Raw genomic sequence first — 18,976 nt, 5'->3', positions numbered from 1 at the left:
CTGTGCCTCTATTTGACTTCTCTCAAGTACAAGGCCCCTCAGCTAGTCCTGGAGTTCTCTAACCCATTTATGCCTCTGCTCAAAAGTTTCTTCTTTAGCAAAGCCTTCTCTGAACACTACACACACACTCACACAGAGTCTCTTCCTTATCTGATATTTTCTATCTCCTTTTGCTGTGTTATTTTTCTCCATAACGCCTATCCCCCATATAGTTAAATTTCTGTTTTTCCCACAATAATGTTAGCTGCGTAAGAGCAGAGATTTTACCTGCACACTGCCTTATCTCCAGCAGCTTAAATAGTATGTGGTACTTAAGAGTACTAAGTAAACATCTGTTGGATGGATGGGTGGAGAGATGGAGAGATGTCTATATCTTTTTAAGTGTGTTATATACTTTTGTTATATATTTTAGTTATTAGTATTGCTAAAACATTAAGTACATCTCTATGCAAGGTACTATGTTATGTGTCGGTCAGCTTTTCTTGGAAGCCAAATTTCAGTGGCTTGAAACCATAAGCATTTATTTCTTGCTCTTAAGTGTGTGGGTTGGCATATAACAATAACAGCAAAAATATGTATTTCTTGTTCATAGCTCTTTATAAGTCCACGTAGCCCCAAGCTGTGTATCTCTGTTCCATGTGTCCTGTCTGGGACCAAGGCTGAAGGACCAAGTGTCTATCTGACACAGTCTGTTCTCAAGTCAGAGGGTTGGAAAAAGAAAGCACACTTAAAACTTCTGTTGGGACATGGTATGTATCATGTCTGCTTAAGTCCATCGGTCAGAGTGAACCACGTGATTAAGCCTAATAATGAGGCCTGGAGTATTCTCCAGGGACAGGGAGCTTGGCAAGAGTAGGGAATACAGAAAATCCTTACATGAGAGGTAGCTTATAACTGGGCACAATAATACCATCTACTGCTCTATATATCATGTCATATAATCCTATCACCTTTTAGGAGTCTAGAATAGTGCCTGGCCCATCATTGGTGAATGGGTGTTGAATGTTGAATAGGATTGATGCCTTTGTTTTCCCCATGTTATGGAGCAAACTGAGAAGGAGATACCTGGCAAAGGCTACCTAACCATATGGCAGAATATGACGTCTGCTTCTTGGGCCCATAGTGTTAACCACTGTTATGCCGCTCATCAAATACGCTAACTTCACAAGGAAGAGAATCCAATTTCGATTTTGCAAGTGTGAAAAATTAAACTTAAGGAGAATAAGTGACCTGGAGGAGAATACACAATTGAGGCCTGGAATAGGATTTTTACCTAAGCGTGTCTGATTTCACTGGTCAGAGCTTCTCCCAAATTGCCTTCCACTCTGAGTTTAGGGAGAATCACTGTGACCCAAGTGGCACAGAAGACCGAAAAAAAGAAAAACCAGAGAGGCAGCACAAGTCACCATTTGTACTGTTGCTGAACCAATTATCCAGCTAAATACATTCTGTGGCTGATGTTTCCAAGTTGGAGGGAGAAGAGCTGCCAGAAACAAAGGCAGAGATGTGGAATATCAGTCACAGACCATTAGTACTGATTTTCTGCTTCAAGCTTGGGAAGAAAAATATGGAATTCTAAAAAGTGTCTGAACTGTGTGGTTTTCATGCTGGCTTCAAAACAAAAGAAATGTTGGGTTGAAACCACAAAGCCTGTTATAGGCATAGGTTTCATAAGGGAATTTGATGTAATCTTGCCATAAGATGAAAATGAAAATAAAAAACTGGCTCAATAAAAGTATTCCTCTTGATGATTATCAGTCAATTTTTTTTCACGACACCATGTTAGCTGTGGTGGGATTAGAGCTCCTCGGTTCACCTACAGACATTGATTTGCTTTTAGTATAAACTGATTATTTATCTACAGCACATTTCCTCCTTGGCTGATAAAACAAAACAAAACTAATAGAAACTGAAAAAATATATACTCAAACACAAAAGGCTGAGCTAATCCCCAAAGTGTGGATTTGTACATTACCTGTAATTTTTATTTTATATTATAAAAGTGACTAAAGTGGAGTAGATTATTTCCTTTTTACCTATTAACTCAAAATCAGCCTTTCTTTCCCCTATGCCTGCCTTGATGACATTAGTATTCTCTAGCAACCCAGGATTGAAATTCCACAGTCATCCTTGGCTCTCCCCTTAAACTTGCCCACCTCCAAATCCTGCTAACTCCAACTCCAAAATACTTCTCACATCTGTTCTGTTTTTTCTGTTACCTCTGCCATGACCCTGGTTCAAGACAGCATTGACTGGAAAGGTAAGCTTTTTGACCACAAACTTTTATTTTTTTTCCCCAATAGTTTTTAGGCAATAAACTTAGTTTCTTTTCACTTTGTCCTAAAACATCATTGTTTGCTCTTCCAGGTCAACTCTTTCTCATTTTCTAACTTCTAGTTGTTTTTAACAATTTTCAAATCTGTTCTCAATTTTGGATTGTACTTCCTTTGTTTTAATCCTTTGATGATATAGACTCTTAGTTAAACCTAATCTAGGAAAGAAAAGACATTTTAGGCAAAATTAATTGCATTTTTAGGGAAAGTAGGCAAACTTAACCATGCAATAGAATCCTTTGATTCTTTGCATCAGTGTATGATGATATTGTCCATTCTCGGAGCAGATAATGATGAAGAATGATGGCAAAGTTAAATAGCTTTCCTCTCACCTTGAATCAGACCTTCAGAGGAGATGATTAAGTAAAGAATGTTGCCAGATATTCATATTAAAAGACAAGTGTCCCAAAGGAAGTATCTGTTTCACATTACTCTTTCTATCCTACATGAGAAAAGCAAGAAGTATGTTACCTCCAGCAGAACGTATATGACAGTTTTCTTTCTTACATCAAAGATGTTTGGTGAGGTAGCTGAGTTATTTGGAAAAATAAAGTCATGACTACATGGCATCATGACATATTGTTTGCAAACTGAAAAAAATTGCTCATGCACTTTTCATCCTGTTGTAAAATTTCAGAATTAAGCATGCATATTAGAATTATTATTTACTAGAGTTATTAATTATTAGAATGAATATCAGTATCCAGCGTATTAGTGTTTTATTTTTCCCAGGAAAGTTGTTTACTAAGTCATTGGCGTATGTTGCAACTGATGATGGCTTAAAATTGGGAAACTATGGTAATTTTTTATAGGATACTTAGCAACAATTTTTATGATGTCTTCTGCCACCTGCTGAATGATTTTTGTGGTTGTCAAACCGACTGAGTTGATTGAGTTTTTGGCATCCCTCCTCATTAGCCTTAGTTTCTCACCAGCTTTATTTATAAATGCTTTTCAAGTCTCTCTTCTTTCTGCAAAGAGTAATGTTTGTTTCAGTGTGAATAAAAAGGCCCGGGGAAAAGTGTGTACTTTGTCTTCACTTTTAAGATATCACCTGCAGCTTTTCACCTTATAATACTAAGCTGTTTGGTGTGTCCATTGTATTTGTCTCAAAATAAATAATACAGTACATGAAAGCACTCTGTTTAGAGGTTCTTCTTTATTTTTCTAAAGGAAATATATACTCTGAAGAAAATACAAAATTATTGGAAATATTTCCAATTTAATAGAAGTCTTCAAGGCAAAAATCAGGAAATTTGAGACTCAGTGATTGCAAACTTAAATATTCTGGTTTTAGCATCTTTGCTGTAGTCTTGCAAAGTGACTTCACATATACGTAGGAAAAAAATTGACCAAAGCCTATGTTCAGCCTACTTAGTATTTTTATTGTGTTTCTAGAAAATAAACTTAGACAAATAACTAACTTAACCTGTTTTAAAGTTAAAACTTTTAAATTTTGTCATCTTTTAATTGAGGGAAATGCTAAATAGTCAAAATGGATGAGGCTCTTAAAAAACGTAGATGTTAGCTTGAAAATTACCCAACTGCTACTTGTCTATTTGTAGTCACTTTCAAATATAGTGTGAAGTCTGTAAAGATGGAAAATACCTTGTGCTACCTGGAAAATTTCATTGAATGTATGTTAAAACAAAAATATTTCAAAAAGAGCTGACTTGCTATTGGAGACAGGGAAAAAAAAGTCACTATATAATATATGGCAACAGCTGTGGTCCAGTTGTTATAAATTATGTCGAAAGAACAGCAATATTTTAATAAAATCTACTCTCCTAGAAAGTAGAAATAATACAGACACTTCAGTACGATCAAGCTGAATGTACTTGTTTTAGCTTGTGGGTATAATTCTGTTATTGCATTAAGTGCAACAGGAAAAATGTACACTTTTCCCCTGGAGCTATAGATATTTCAAATTTTCAATTTTCTGAAGATTGATTATGTTTAAACCTCAAGTAGACTTTTAGATTTTTAAATTAAATCTTTTTCTTAAAGTCAGACGTCACAGGAAGAACATATGTATTGTTACCTGGAGATAAATAAAGAACAACTGTGCATATTATCAGGTAATTCCACAGTTATGATATGTCTAAAGCTGGTAATAATTTATCAAACACTAGAGATGTTAGAATATTGGTTTTATTTGCCCAATTGACAATATGGGAGTGGTGTAGGGAAGGAAGTCTGGTATAAAACAAGTTGGAAAATCTGTTTTATCAGAAAGATTATATTAGTGTAGCATGAATTATATCATATCTGTGACAAGGAATTCACAGAGCAAGGAGTTGGAACACTGAGTCCATCGGGAGCCTGAGTCATCTACTTAGGATGACAGGTGTGTAGGTGGGTTGGTTTCCCTGTGGCTCAGGACTGTGGAAGAAGATCAGATCAAACTGAACTAATCTCTGCTTCCTAGTGAGTGCAAACTTCAGTCATTTGCATTTCACCTTTGCAGTTTTGTTTCAGCTACAAAACTTTTAGTGCTTTTTGTTTAAAGAGACTTAACTGTATCATTGCTACCAATTCTAGACTTTCTATGCAATGGTACACAAAAAAAACACAAAATTATAAGCTTTGCTGTGGACTGTATGTTTGTATCCCCCCAATATTCTTGTGTTGAAGCCCTAATTCCCAATGTCATGGCATTTGGAGGTGGGATCTTTGGGAGGTAATTAGGGTTAGATTAGGTCATGGAGGTGCCAACTTCATGATGAGATTAAGGCTCATATAAGAAGAGGAAGAGACATGAGATCTCTTTCTGTGTGCACACACCAAGGAAGGCCACGTGAAGAGGGTCCTCACTAAGAACCCAACCACGCTAGCACCCTGATCTTTGCACCCTGAGCTTTGTTTTACTTCTGCAAGGCAGATCCCAAGGAATCAGGTATAATTCCATCTTCCCAGTTACAAACACCACCATTTCCAAAGTTTGACTCCAGAGTAAGAAATACTTTTTATCAATTCGCTCTTTTGATGCTCTAAAATACAAACGTATTGGACTTATTTGGTTTTTAAGATTTTCTCATTCTGGTAAAATAACAAAGATTAACGGGAAAGGACAAATAATTTTAGAATCTTACGATTTCTTTTTAGAGTACAGTCACGTGTCACTTAATGATGGTGATACATTCTGAGAAATGCATCATTTGGTGATTTTGTCATGTGAACATCATGGAGTGTACTGAAGAGAACAAAATTTGCCACCACAAAAGTGTGTCTCTTTAACATGAGGATTATTTTAGGCTGATTGTTTTTAAGAAACAAAAGAATCAAAAAGTTTTTCTTCTTACCTTCCCCTTAACTGCCTAAAAGAATTCAGGTTAAAAAAAAACTATCTCAGGAGGCAAGCTATCACCTTAGCATAACATGAACTAGGTGGTAGACAGGGAGGAACCTAGATAAACCTGTTTATTGGGCTTCCCTCTGTGTTCTTCTGTTTCCGTGTGGCCAAACACTAGTTTTCCAAACATTTTCTCCTTTTTCTCTACCTGTGAATTGCCTTCCTTCCCGTTGAAGTCCCTGACTTTCCCCACCTACAACATCACCTTTTGTCTTTAGCTAAGGAGAGTATTAAAAATAAAGGCTTTGGCCATTTTGATGAGTTACTTGGTTTTCCTGGATTTCTCCTGTGTATACATGTTATTAATCTTTTATTTGTTTTTCTCCTGTTAATCAGTCTCATGTCGATTTAATTTCTAGACCATCCATAAGAACTTAGAGGGTAGAGGAAAATTTCTTCTTCTCCTGCAGTACTTATGCAAACCTAGATGGTATAGCCTCCTACATACCTAGGCTATATGGTATTAATCTATGGGACCACCATTGTATACACAGTCTGTTGTTGACCAAAACATCGTTATGCAGTGAATGACTGTAGTGGTTCTTTTACCTACCACTCTTGGATCATTTCTGAGATATAAAATGAATTGTCTCTGTTTTCCCTGAGTATCAGCGCATCAACTTCCTTTTTCTAAGACATCCACTCATGTCCATGGTTTCTTCTTAAGGGAGACTCTTTCTTAGTTTGAATTGAAACCAAGCTTAAAGATGCAGTTAAGACTACTGGTTTTGATAATATGGCAGACCGAATGATCTGAAAACACTAAGTCTACGTATACCTAGAAATGCCAAATACGACGTTTATTTATTTAAACATTAAGCTGAGCTTAAAAAAGAGAAATTCTCAGGTGAGAGAAACAAAGAGAGTGTGGAAAAATAGAATAGAAAGCATAATGTGACTGCCAGAATTAGGGAGTAACAGAATATGGGATGGATGAGAAGAAGGAAAAGGGAAAGGAGGGCAAGAGGGATATACCACCCTGGGCTAGGGGTACCAGTCAAGTTCTAAAAGGAACAATTCAAAGTTGACGTAGAAGGACTCTTCTACAAACTAGATGATAAAGGATTCTCACAAAAAGAAAAATCAAGCACAGAAAATTATAGTGGCCAGCCTCCAAAATAACCCCCAATGATCCCCACTTTTTGGTATTCATGCCCTGTGTACCAGGCCCTTCCCACATTGAGGACTGATGCGTGCAACTAATGACCCATGTGGCAATGACTGTGTGTGATTTCCAAAGCTAGACTTCCACTGTCTTCTCTTGGATCATTTACTCTGGGGGAGGCCAGACACCATGTCAAGAGGATACTCAAGCAGCCCTATGGAGAGAGTTCTGGAACTGAGAATTCCTGCCAGCAGAAGCACTAACTGCCCAGGCATGTGAGCAAGCCACCTTAGAAGCAGATCCCCTGCCCCAGTCAAGCCTTCTAATGACTACAGCCTTTGCTGACATCTTGATGGCAATCTTCTGAGACCCTAAATCAAACTACCAAGCCAAGCTTCTTCTGCATTTCAGACTCACAGAAATTGTGAGATACTAAGTGTTTATAGGTTTAAACTTCTAAGGCTCATAGAAATTTGTTATGCCAACAGAAAACTAATAAACAAATAATTAAAAATGTTAAAGGATTCTAAGCCCTAAGAAAATAGGATTAAATGGTTAAAAAAGAAAGAAAACTTTGGAAAAATATTGGCCTTCTTGAAGTGAGTAATAAAATCAATGAAATAAAAATCTCAGTGGATGAATCAAATAGCTGAAAGATATCAATGTTGTGATTAGTTAACTGGAAAATAGCTGCAAAGAAATTTTGGAGTGCAGCATATGGATATAGAGAAGGAAAATGGGAGAGACAGATTTACTTGAAGGAGAGATCATAAAAGGTAATGGAGTTCTAGGGAGAGAATGACGAAAATGGAGGAGAAGCAATTTTCAAAGATATATTGGCTAAGAATTAATTTTAGGCATAGATTTAAGAAGCCTAGTGAACTTCATCCAAAATATTATAATAAGAATAAATCCAGGTCTAGACTCACAGAAATGAGTTAGAAAAACAACAAAGGAAAGAGAAGATTATGTTTAAAACAGCCAGAGATTAAAATACAATGAAAAAGAACTATAATTCGACTGATAGCTGACTTCACAACAGCAGGAATGGAAGTCAGAAGACAGTTGAATCCTATTTTCAAAGTTCTGAGAAATAATAACTCTTGGTCTAGAGCAAAGCAAAACTCTTTCAGGAATGAGAGTGAAAAAAGGCATTCAGAGGATAACATCCACAGACAAATCAAGAATAATTTTACTCTGCTAGACTCTTACCAATTAACTATGTAAATGTGAACATCAGAAAGAGACACATGAGCTAAACGAGGGCTGAGAGGCAAAAGGGATAGACAGCAAAGAAAATGGCAAACACATGGGTAAATGTAGATATACCAATGGATGATGAGTATGTAATATGACCAGAGTATTTCTATACTACTGAAAAGTATAAAAATTGATACAATTACTTTGGAAAACAGTTTGGCATTATCGAGTAAAGTTAAAGTTGTGTGTTCTCTGTGACCAAACTATTTAACTCTTAGATACATTGGGAGAAGTATACAAAACAAACAAACAAAACTTCAAACAGAATCAACTCAAAGATCATTGATGATAGAAAGGCTAAATAACATATTCATAGAGTGAAATATTATACAGCCATCAAAATAACTGAACTACTACAGCACCCACTAACATGGACGGATGAATGCACAACATTCAGAAAAAAATCAAGTTGCAGAAGATTATATAGAGAGTGAGTTCATAAACCTAAATTTCAAATCTGAATAACATTTTATTTATTTAAAAAGACCTACATGGGGCTCCATGTATACAGTCACCATTCTAATAATTTCACAATGTTAACTCATTTAATCACATAATGATCTCATAAATAGAAACTATAAGAGATTATTTGGTCTATATGCAAATGAGAAAAATGGTAAAAGCAAATGAAAGCAAAAAAATTAAAAACACAAAATTCAGTGTACTGCTAACCTGGAGAGATGGCAATGAGGGCATGAAATCAGCAGGGAAACGTTGGAGGGTACAAAACTCTGTGAATTTTAATTTCATAAGCTAGATGATAGATTTATGGAAATTCTTTTTATTATTATTATTCTTTAAACCAGGCATATATTTATATCCAATTTTATGTGTGTATAACACATTTCATAATAAAATATAAAATAATAAGTGAGAAAAGTTTGAGTTGCTCAATAGATTAATAGATCAGAAATTGGCCATTCATATGAAAAAAGTTGAATTTAGATTCTTTTCCCAGACAATAGATAACAATAAAGTCCAGATGGAGTAAAGATCTAAATGGGAAAAGTGAAACTATCAAAATTTATGAAAATTATGGAAAATATATTTATGATATTAGAACAAGGAGGAATTTTTTTTCAGTGAAACTTTGAAGCACAAACCATAAAGGAAATTACTTATAAAGTAAAAACATTAAAATTAGAATTTTTTTATTTTGAAGGACCACACAAAATGAAAAGATGTATCGTAGACTAGGAGAAAATATTTGTCACGTAGACAAATGACAGAGGATTAGTATAGAGTATATAGATATAAACATGTAAATTAATAAGAAAAAGACAATGAATTCAATAGAAAAAAAGAGGAGGGGATGTGAACATTAGTCAAAAGCTGGAATAAGATACCTGAGTGGCCCCTAAAATTATAAAAGGATGTCTCAATAATTAGGGCAATACAAGTTAAAATTTCAAGGAATTATTATTTCAGTCCCATTACACAGGCAAACATTTATAAAATCTGATAATGTCAAGTATTGGCTGGAATATGAGAATATGAGAAATGCACACATTTCTGGGTTGAAATGGGCAAAAACACTTTTGAAAACAATTAAGTTGACCGGTCACATACCCTATAACCACAATTTTATTTCAAGCTGCCTTGTCTTGAAAATACTCTGGAAGGGAAAAGTGCTAAGATGTCCATTGTAGCACACTTTATAATAAGAAAAATGTATAAAAAATCTTACTGTCCCTCTTGAGAAGAAATACACCAGCTGCAGACTATTCATACAATCAGTTTTTAACTCTGGGTATTCACTTAATTGAATACCCTCAAGCAGTTAAATTGACTGAATTAATTCTGCATGTATCAATAGAGATAAACTCAAAAATATGTTGAGAAAAAAATTGCAAATTCAAAAGAAGATGATAAATAATATTTATATAAAATTTTCTAAGTCACAAAATGATAGTGTATATCTTAAATAGAAAATATATATTTGAGATAAGGATACAAAAACATGCATGAGGTGGGCCAGCCTGGTGGCAGTGTGGTTAAGTTCTCATGCTTCACTTCCGTGGCCTGGGATTTGCAGATTTGGATCCCGGGTTCGGACCTGCACACCGCTCATCTAGCCATGCTGTGGTGGCATCCACATATAAAAAATAGAGGAAGATTGGCACAGATTTAGCTGAGGGACAATCTTCCTCAAGCAAAAAGAGAAAGATTGACAACAGATGTTAGCTCAGGGCCGATTTTCCTCATCAAAAACAAAAAAAAACATGCATGAGGGAAGACATTATTGTCAAGATGTTAGTTCGTTCTAACTTGACCTACAGATTTAATGCAATCCCAATCAAAATCTCAGCAAGTTATTTTGTGAATATAGAACAGCTGATTCTGAAGTATGTATAGAGAGGCAAAAGAGCCAGAATATGCCACACATTGTTGAAGGAGAACAAAGTTGAAGGACTGACACTACCTGACTTCAGGACTTGTTATAAAGCTACAGTAATCAAGACTGTGTTATTGCTAAAAGAATAGAGAAATAGATCATTGGAAGAGAATAGAAAGCCAAAAATAGACCCAGATAAATATAGTCAACTAATGTTTGACAAAAGAATAAAGGCAATACAATGGAGAAAAGATAGTCTTTTCAAAAAATGGTGCTGGAACAATTAGACATCCACATGTAAAAAAATAAATCTAGACACACTTTACACCCTTCACAAAAATGAACTCAACATGGATTGTAGGCCTAAATATAAAATGCAAAACTACAAAATTCCTAAGATTTCATAGAAGAAAATCTAGATGACCTTGATTATAGTGATGACTTTTTTGATACTCTACCAAAGCCATGATCCATGAAAGAAATAATTGATAAATTGAACTTTCATTAAGACTAAAAACTTCTGCTCTGTGAAAGACATTGTCAAGAGAAGAAGACAAACCAAAGACTGGGAGAAAATATTTGCAAAAGAGATATCTGATAAAGGACTGTTATCTAACATATACAAATAACTCTTTAAGCTTAACAAAAAGAAAATGAACAGCCAGGTTAAAAAATGGGCAAAAATCTGAACAGACATCTCATCAAAGTAGATAAACAGACAGAAAATAAGCATGTGAAAAGATGCTCAGTCAACCAAGATGGCCTTCAGTAGGAGAACGGATAAATAAACTATGGTACATCAGACAATGAATACTATTTAGTGCTGAAAAGAAACAAGCTTTTAAGCCATGAAAAGACGTAGAGTCAACTTAAATACATATTACTAAGTGGAAGAAGCCAATCAGAAAAGGCTGCATACTGCATGATTCCAACCATATGACATTCCGGAAAAGGAAACACTATGGAGACAGTAAAAGAATCAATGTTTGCCAGGGATTAGGGAGAGGGATGGATAGGTAGAGCGCAGAGGATTTTTAGTGCAGTGAAACTATGCTGTACGATACTGTAATGATGGAAACATGTCATTATGCATTTGTTAAAACCCATAGAAAGAAAACACCAAGAGTGAACCCTGCTGTAAACTATGGAAAAGCAACAATGGATTATTGAGTTTGTAAGGAGAGCCTGAGCATGCACACCTGGTCCCTAAATTTCCTCTTTTCTTTTTTGAGCTAGTTAACTGAAGGAAGCATGAGATTCACTCAACTCCTCCTTGCTGTAGTTCACAATGGTAGGCTCCCATACAGGGATGGTTGGAAGTTTCCAGCACAGGTTATAACTTAGAGAGTGTGTTTATTTCTGAGTTTCACAATTTAGAAGACCACTTGTTTACGGATATAGATCATTTTCTTTAGTATCAACTTCATCTGTAAAAAGTTGATATTTTGATCTACTCTCTGCCATACACTTCAGTTTTAGTTCTTAATTGCTTCAAAACTTGAGCTAAGTTAAATAAGGTGCTATTTATTGGACTTTCCTCAAATTCCCAAGAGAACCCAAATCCCCAGTTCTTTAGATACTGAATGTTTGACATTGCTCAGGTCTTTGCTTTCTACCCTACAAACCATCTCTGCTTTGGTTTATTAGTTGCCTGGAATTAAAGTAAAAGCTTAACTGTTCTCTCTGCTCCATGTCAGAACCACCTGCAAGTCATTCTCCACACTAACACCAGAAAAGTATTTCTTGAAGTGGAAATTTTATATCTTGGCATTTCTCCACAGCTTTTTGTATTTATTTCAAACAGCTAAGTTGATCCCACTTAGGTCTTTATTATCTGGTAACTGTCTCCTCTCTAGTCCCACATCTAATGACTCCATCACATGCATTCTTACAAGATATTCTCCGTACCAAACACTCACAGTATTCCAGAAACAACAGGCCGATATATTTCTCTGCCTTCACACAAGCCTTTTCTCAGTGCCTAAAAAGACCTTGTACCTTTCTTCATCTAGCCAGCAATTCATCATCCTTTAGAAATAAAAACTTAGTTTAAACATCACCTTTCCAGGAAGTCTTCCCCATCTCCCATCTGATATGTGCTTTTTCTGTGTTTTCTTAATACACTGTAATTTCCATCTGTCCATCTCTTCATTCATTCATTCACTCTGTTATCCATCCATCCATCCATCTATCCATCCGTCCATCCATCCGCCCGTCCATCCATCCATCTTTCCATACATCTGTCTATCTATCTACTCATTTCACAATGATACTGTGCCTGCCATGGTCTGTGAATTGTGCTATGAATACAGGAGTAAAAGGATAGGTGTCATTTTTGCTTCCATGGAGTTATAATCTCTATCATAAACTTATCCCACAAAACTGTGATGAAAGATTTACCTGACTGCCTTTCCACTAGTCTGTAAACTATTTTATGGCAGTAATGACATATTTGGCTTTGCCTGCATTTCACCTACCATGTACATGACACAGGGATGTTATTAATACATCTTTATTGAATAACTTACTGTATAAATTAGTTTTCTAAATTCCCTCTAAACTCTGTAATTTCAGAAATTATTATCTTAATTATTTAAATACTTCTAGGTAAATACTTCTGGTGTGGGTCTCTCGTGAAACCTTGAATTTTGAATATATGACACAGATAAGGAGACATTAGATTCATTGTAGCAGTGGGAGAACAATGTTTATTTACCTGGTGGACTAGAAGGTTTAACCTGACCTTGACTCTGGTTCCTAATGTCAGCATCTGGAACTCCCGTGGCTCCTGCTGATCTTCCAAGTCCTGTCTTTGAGCCTCCCATTTATTCAGTGAGCTGTGAATAATTTTTGAATGACTTCCATCTGCACCTTCACCTATTTTTATAATCAAAGATACCCAGCAGTATTTGTCATTGCTAAGACTGAGATCCCAACTTACATGCTTACGTAAAGAAGTTCAGCAGATTAGCAAATACTATTAAGTATTCTTTATAATGTTGAATATAAATCATACTTAGAAATTCTTGATTTGTGAAATCTTTAAGGAAATGGAAAATCTGCTAAATGAAACCTGTATGTTATGTCTTATTAAGGTAATTTGCCAGTGGACCTCCCAACTCCATCAGAAACTTCAGTTCCAGTAACATTACCTCCACACAACTGTACAGACAATGAATTTGTTTGCAGGCCCAGTGGTCACTGTGTTGAAAAAATCCAGAAATGTGATTTTAGATATGACTGCCCTGACAAATCCGATGAGTCATCCTGTGGTAGGTGAATTCCTAAATTTTGTGTTAAACACAGCTATGCAACAGGTAAGAAAATACCAGCATAATCTAACTAACATGGCCTAGGGTACTAGGTAGAAATTTTCAACCTAGTCTAGAGAAATTTCTTAATATAAAAGCTATTTGTATAGAAAATTACACTAGGAGTCAGCATGCATTCTTCTATTGTGTTCTACAAGAGATAAACATCTTTAAATTAATGTTTCAGATTCAAAACAGTTGTTTTCATGGACTTTATTAGGCTCCAAGGCTGTCATTTACTAGCTCTGCTCTCCAATCCCCCATTTGTCTCTGTTCTACTCCTCACACTCATGAAATAGAAATGTTTAGGGAGGAAGCATAATAACACCCTCAAATTAGATGAATTCATTCAAATTTTTGCCATTGCCAAAATGCACATTTGAAATGAATACGATGTCAAATATGCAGTTTGTAAGAAAACCAATTCTAACACACATAGGCCCTTCAACACCTGTGTCCTGTTGAAAGATGATTTTCATTTACTGGCACCTGCCAATCCACAGCTCTTCCACAATAGATCAAAGGCAAATTATTTCATTTAAAAGTGAACTCCGCAGCCAAAGATACAGTCTGAGAAGAGAAAAATTAATCTGTGTCTGAATGGGCAAAGCACAATATCAGAAGGACTGAAAATTTTGTCATTTTTCCCCTTTTCTGCTCTTTATTGAGTAATATGTGAATTTACTGTACTGTAATATTTCTCAAGTGTCTTGATATTATTAAGGGCTTAGAACATACAGGTAATATAGAGTATAGTGAAATTCTAATTTGTCTTATGTCAGCCTTGACAGGAAATTCTAGAACTTAAAATCAAGCTTCATATTTATTCTTTTAGCTCATAAAAAATGCCTCTTAATATATAAATACAAAATATATTAACTAATTAATCCAGACCAAAAAACTCATAAAATCAAAGCTGACTCCTTCTGTGAATGAGATGGGACAGTAATTAACTCAAGTTGGCCAGGGATATAAATATATTGTGCATCACAGATGGAAGATAATATAATGAAAGATGTTGGGATATTCAGACTTTCCCACTGGAAGAGACTAAGATCCTCTCATGATCATGCATTAGCTGTAGTGTTTGTGAAAGTTTGCACAAAGTTTAATTAATTACACCTAATGAGTGTCTTTAACGAACACTGACTTTCTTTTTAGTTCAACTTGGCCATTTTAGTGATGTCGTTTATGATTAGATGGGAAGTTAAGTTTTTTAAATGTCTTGAATGAGTGTCTACTATTAAATTATTATTTTTAAATTATGGATATATTTATTTATTTTTTAAAACCATGGATTAAATTACCACCATTTTATTTGAGCAAATTGTGTGATCTTGCCTCCTCTATCTCATTGTAAGGTGACATATTATGATAAATCTGCCTGTCATCTACAGGCTTACAATATAAATTTCTAATTTTTTTATTGTAGTAAGAATGTAACATGATACCTACCCTCTTAAAAAAATTTTAAGCGTACCATACATTATTGTTACTATAGGTACAATATTGTAAAGTAGATCTCTAGAGCTTATGCATCTTGCTTAGCTGAAACTTTATGCCATCTGATTGGTTTTTTTTTTCATTTACAATTTTTATCTTTTTTAACAATAAAGAACAGGATTCTATTGAATCCTAAAGCCTTTACAACATAAATACAATTATGTGATCAATATTAACATCAGAGATTAAATAACACACCTGAATGTCATGGTTACAATAACTTTTTTTCAGAGAGTATTTCCATCTCAAATTTTACATTAAATCATGAACACAGGGGCTGGCCCCATGGCCAAGTGGTAAAGTTCACACACTCTGCTTTGGCAGCCCAGGGTTTCTCCAGTTCGAATCCTGGGCGCGGGCATGGCACCGCTCATCAAGCCATGCTGAGGTGGCATCCCACATGCCACAGCTAGAAGGACCCACAACTAAAAATACACAACTGTGTACCAGGGGGTTTTGGGAGAAAAAGGAAACATAAAAAAATCTTAAAAAAAAAATCATGAACACAAATTTCTAAGTGGTGGTAGTGGTATGCCATCACTGTTTATGCCATTTAAAAGCTGGAATGCGCATCAAGCTTTTTATAGTATCCACAAGAACTAATTGAATTGGATCCTTTCTTCAAGTAGTGGAGGATTTAAGACAGACAGACAGACACCTGAACACTTTCAGGGAGAAAGAGAGAGAGAGAGAGCATTTTCACACGTAACCTATGTATTTAAAAAACTACTGGACTTGTAATTTTGTGTGATATTAGAATACAATCATTACAAGAACATTGAAAACTTTCAAGGAAAGATCCAATATAAAAGTTATTGTCAATCTTATTGCTTTGAACTTAAGTAGTTTGGAATTTGGAATGACACCTTTGGAGCTGAGCTTTTTTGCTTTGTAATGTTATTGTGGAAAAGAGATAGATTCATCAGAACTTGGGGGTCACGCAAGCAATGTAAGTGTTATGTCAGGAGAGACTGGCAGTGCTTAAACTGCTGCTTTAGAAGGTAATTAAAATCCTACCTCCTTTTGAAAAGAGATGTTTTATTCTATACATTTATTCCCATATTTCAGTTACTATAGATATTTGAATATAATACACCCAGATTTCTTTAAAACTCTTTTAGTCATTATATAAACCACTTGGCTAATTTTTTTAATTGTGCTTAAAATTTAGATTGTAATTAAAAAAAAAAAAAACCCCAAGACTAAGAAAGTGCTCCTGCAGATAGAAATCACCATTTATTGACACATTTATTGTGATTAACTCATCTTGTCTTTGCTCCATCCTATTCAAGCTATGGAAGTTTGCAGCTTTGAAAAAGGAAGCCTGTGTAAATGGTATCAGCCAATTCCAGAAAATTTAATTCAAGATTCAAACACATTCAGGTGGGGCCTTGGTAACGGAACCAGTATTCATCATGGGGAAGAAAGCCACAGGCCATCCATGGATCATACAACGTAAGTGACCACATATTTTGAACATGTCTCTTAGGAACTAAGAGTAAGCGATTCCCAAATTCCTACCCCACCACCTTTACCCCAGGCCGGTGCTATTGAAAAGATGAATGTTTAAATTACGGAATAAGAGGACTAAGTGCATTCTCTCATATAAAATTGAAAAAAATTTTAAAAAGAGCGAATGCTCTTGTGGAAATCATAGAAACTAGAGAAAAGCATGAATAAGTAAAGAAAAATATTTTCTAATATTGCCATACATTTAAAAGCACGGTTAATATGTTATTTTAAAATTATCTATTTATTCCTCCCTCCCCCCAGTCCCCTCCTCCCTTTTTTCTCCTTTTCCTGCTCTTTTTCTACCTTCTTGGTCATTTCCCTGTTCTTCCAGTCTTTGCTCTTTATTGTCATTTATTTTGGTCTTTTCTTTCAAAGTTCAATAATTTATACCTTTCCCCTGTTTTGTAGTCCACAAATATATTGAGTGCTCACTGTCCTACAAGATCTCATCCTTCCTTCTTTTAATGATTTCAAGGAAATGTTACTGAAGACAACAAAGGAATCCCAGTTTATATTACAGAAAATCTTTTCAAAACCTTTATGCCTTCATACCTCTCTACAGTGAAAGCTTCATGACTTCCAGCTTCTATGGCTGCTGCTTCAAAGAAAACTAATGGGGTGTCCGCTGTCCAGTTCATCATTGCCTCGGCCAACGTGACCTAGTGCTGAAGGAGAGCCACAGTATCTTCAGTGTACAATGATTTTCCTTTCCTAGGCTGACTTTTTCACCCTGGTTTTCTGAGCTCTCTTTTGTTGTTGTTTTCCTTCTATTAAAATGATTCCAATTTTACCATCATTTGATTTAAACGTTAGCAGCCAAGTTGCCCAAACTATAGAGTAGTAGATATTAGTACGGCTTTGTTTGGATCACATTTGACGGTTGGCAAGTACTTTTTGAAATTTCAGTATACAGATTTTCCTTGGGCTGTTTCTGACTCATGAAAAAAGAAAGGATGATTTCCAAAAGCTTCTATGGCTCATACAAATAGACCACACCTTCCTAATAATATATATTTCCATAAAGAAAAAGGCAGACTAGAATCTCACTTCTAAGTGGTAACGGTATAAAGAGAAGTATAGCAACATATTATAAGCCAGGTAATAGAATTGGCTTTAGCTTGTTTGTCTCTCCAATAGACTTGAAATTCCCTGGGGAATCACGAGGGCTCTGATTTCCCAATTTATTGCATTATTTCTTGGTGGCTGAAATATAATAGGTCTCAATAATTATTTGTTCAATGACTTAGTTGATGATCAGTATCAATATACTTATATTTTATAATTATAAGCTACAAGGCACAAAATTAAATATATTTTAGATAGTAATAATTAATATTCAGATAGTGTTTAAGAGATGTGCTCTACATGACAAGGGATCATGGAGAAAGGAGCAGGCCCTAAGCTTACCTCTCCTCTTGCCTTCCTCTCCCCTTCTGTCTAAGCTCCTTCCCCAGCCAAGGAATGTTTGACATTTTTTACTTTGTGGTAAGAAAGAATTCTTATGCATAGTATATCCTACTCTATGGCTTATAGTAAAACTCCAAGTTCAGCTCTCCAGATTTTGTTTTGTATATTTAAAAGTAAGCTTTCTAACTTAGAAAATGCTTTTCCCTCTCAGATGTCTGGCTCTAGAAATTTAAAGCCAGGTTTTTAAGGCCATTATGTCTGAAATAGTTTCCCAGACCAATTTTGAAAATCAAAAAGCTCTATGCCAATTCGTTCTTTCTCTTCACATTCCGTGCTTCCACTTCTCCCTAAGGCAAAGATTGCTTCTGGCTCAGGTGTGTGAAGATTATTCATAAGCAAGTGCAAAGGAAAAAAAGCACATTAGTATATTTCAAAATGTTCTTTCACTTCATACACTTACTGAAGCAATAAAAAGTCTAGAAAAGTCATGGCGGAGTAAGAATGTGCAGGGAAGTTTTCTTTGTGTAGTTGAATCTTAGATAAGGTCTTAACATGTGTTTTTCATCATGAAAATGAATGGTAATAGCTAAAGAGCTACTCCAAGTGACATTCTACCCTTCTGTGTTCACACTTTAATGGACTAATCTTTGTACCTGAGGATCTGAAGTGAACTCTGTGGTCTAAAATAAGGATTCCATCTTACTTTTTGCTTGTTTGTTTGTGGGAGGGTAACACCATTCTTCACAGCTAGTTCATTCAACACTTTTATGTGAATTTGAAAAAGTAATCTCTCCTTGTAGGGTTTTTTTTTTTTTTGCTGAGGAAGAGTCTCCCTGAGCTAACATCTGTTGCCAATTT

General features: G+C 35.3%; 1 protein-coding gene across 1 annotated transcript in view; it reads left to right on the top strand.

Annotated features, from left to right (window-relative positions):
* Positions 1–18,976, top strand: part of MALRD1 (MAM and LDL receptor class A domain containing 1) — a 653,802-nt gene that overhangs the window by 194,653 nt on the left and 440,173 nt on the right. Inside the window, exons 21-22 of the mRNA XM_023631939.2 lie at positions 13,481–13,657; positions 16,492–16,654. Coding sequence (XP_023487707.2) covers positions 13,481–13,657; positions 16,492–16,654 — 340 coding nt within the window. The remainder of the gene's footprint in view (positions 1–13,480; positions 13,658–16,491; positions 16,655–18,976) is intronic.

This window comes from Equus caballus, chromosome 29, assembly GCF_041296265.1.
Source record: "Equus caballus isolate H_3958 breed thoroughbred chromosome 29, TB-T2T, whole genome shotgun sequence".
Lineage (NCBI taxonomy): Eukaryota > Metazoa > Chordata > Mammalia > Perissodactyla > Equidae > Equus > Equus caballus.
The sequence above is the reverse complement of the archived record's forward strand: the minus strand, read 5'-3'. Positions and strand labels throughout refer to the sequence as shown.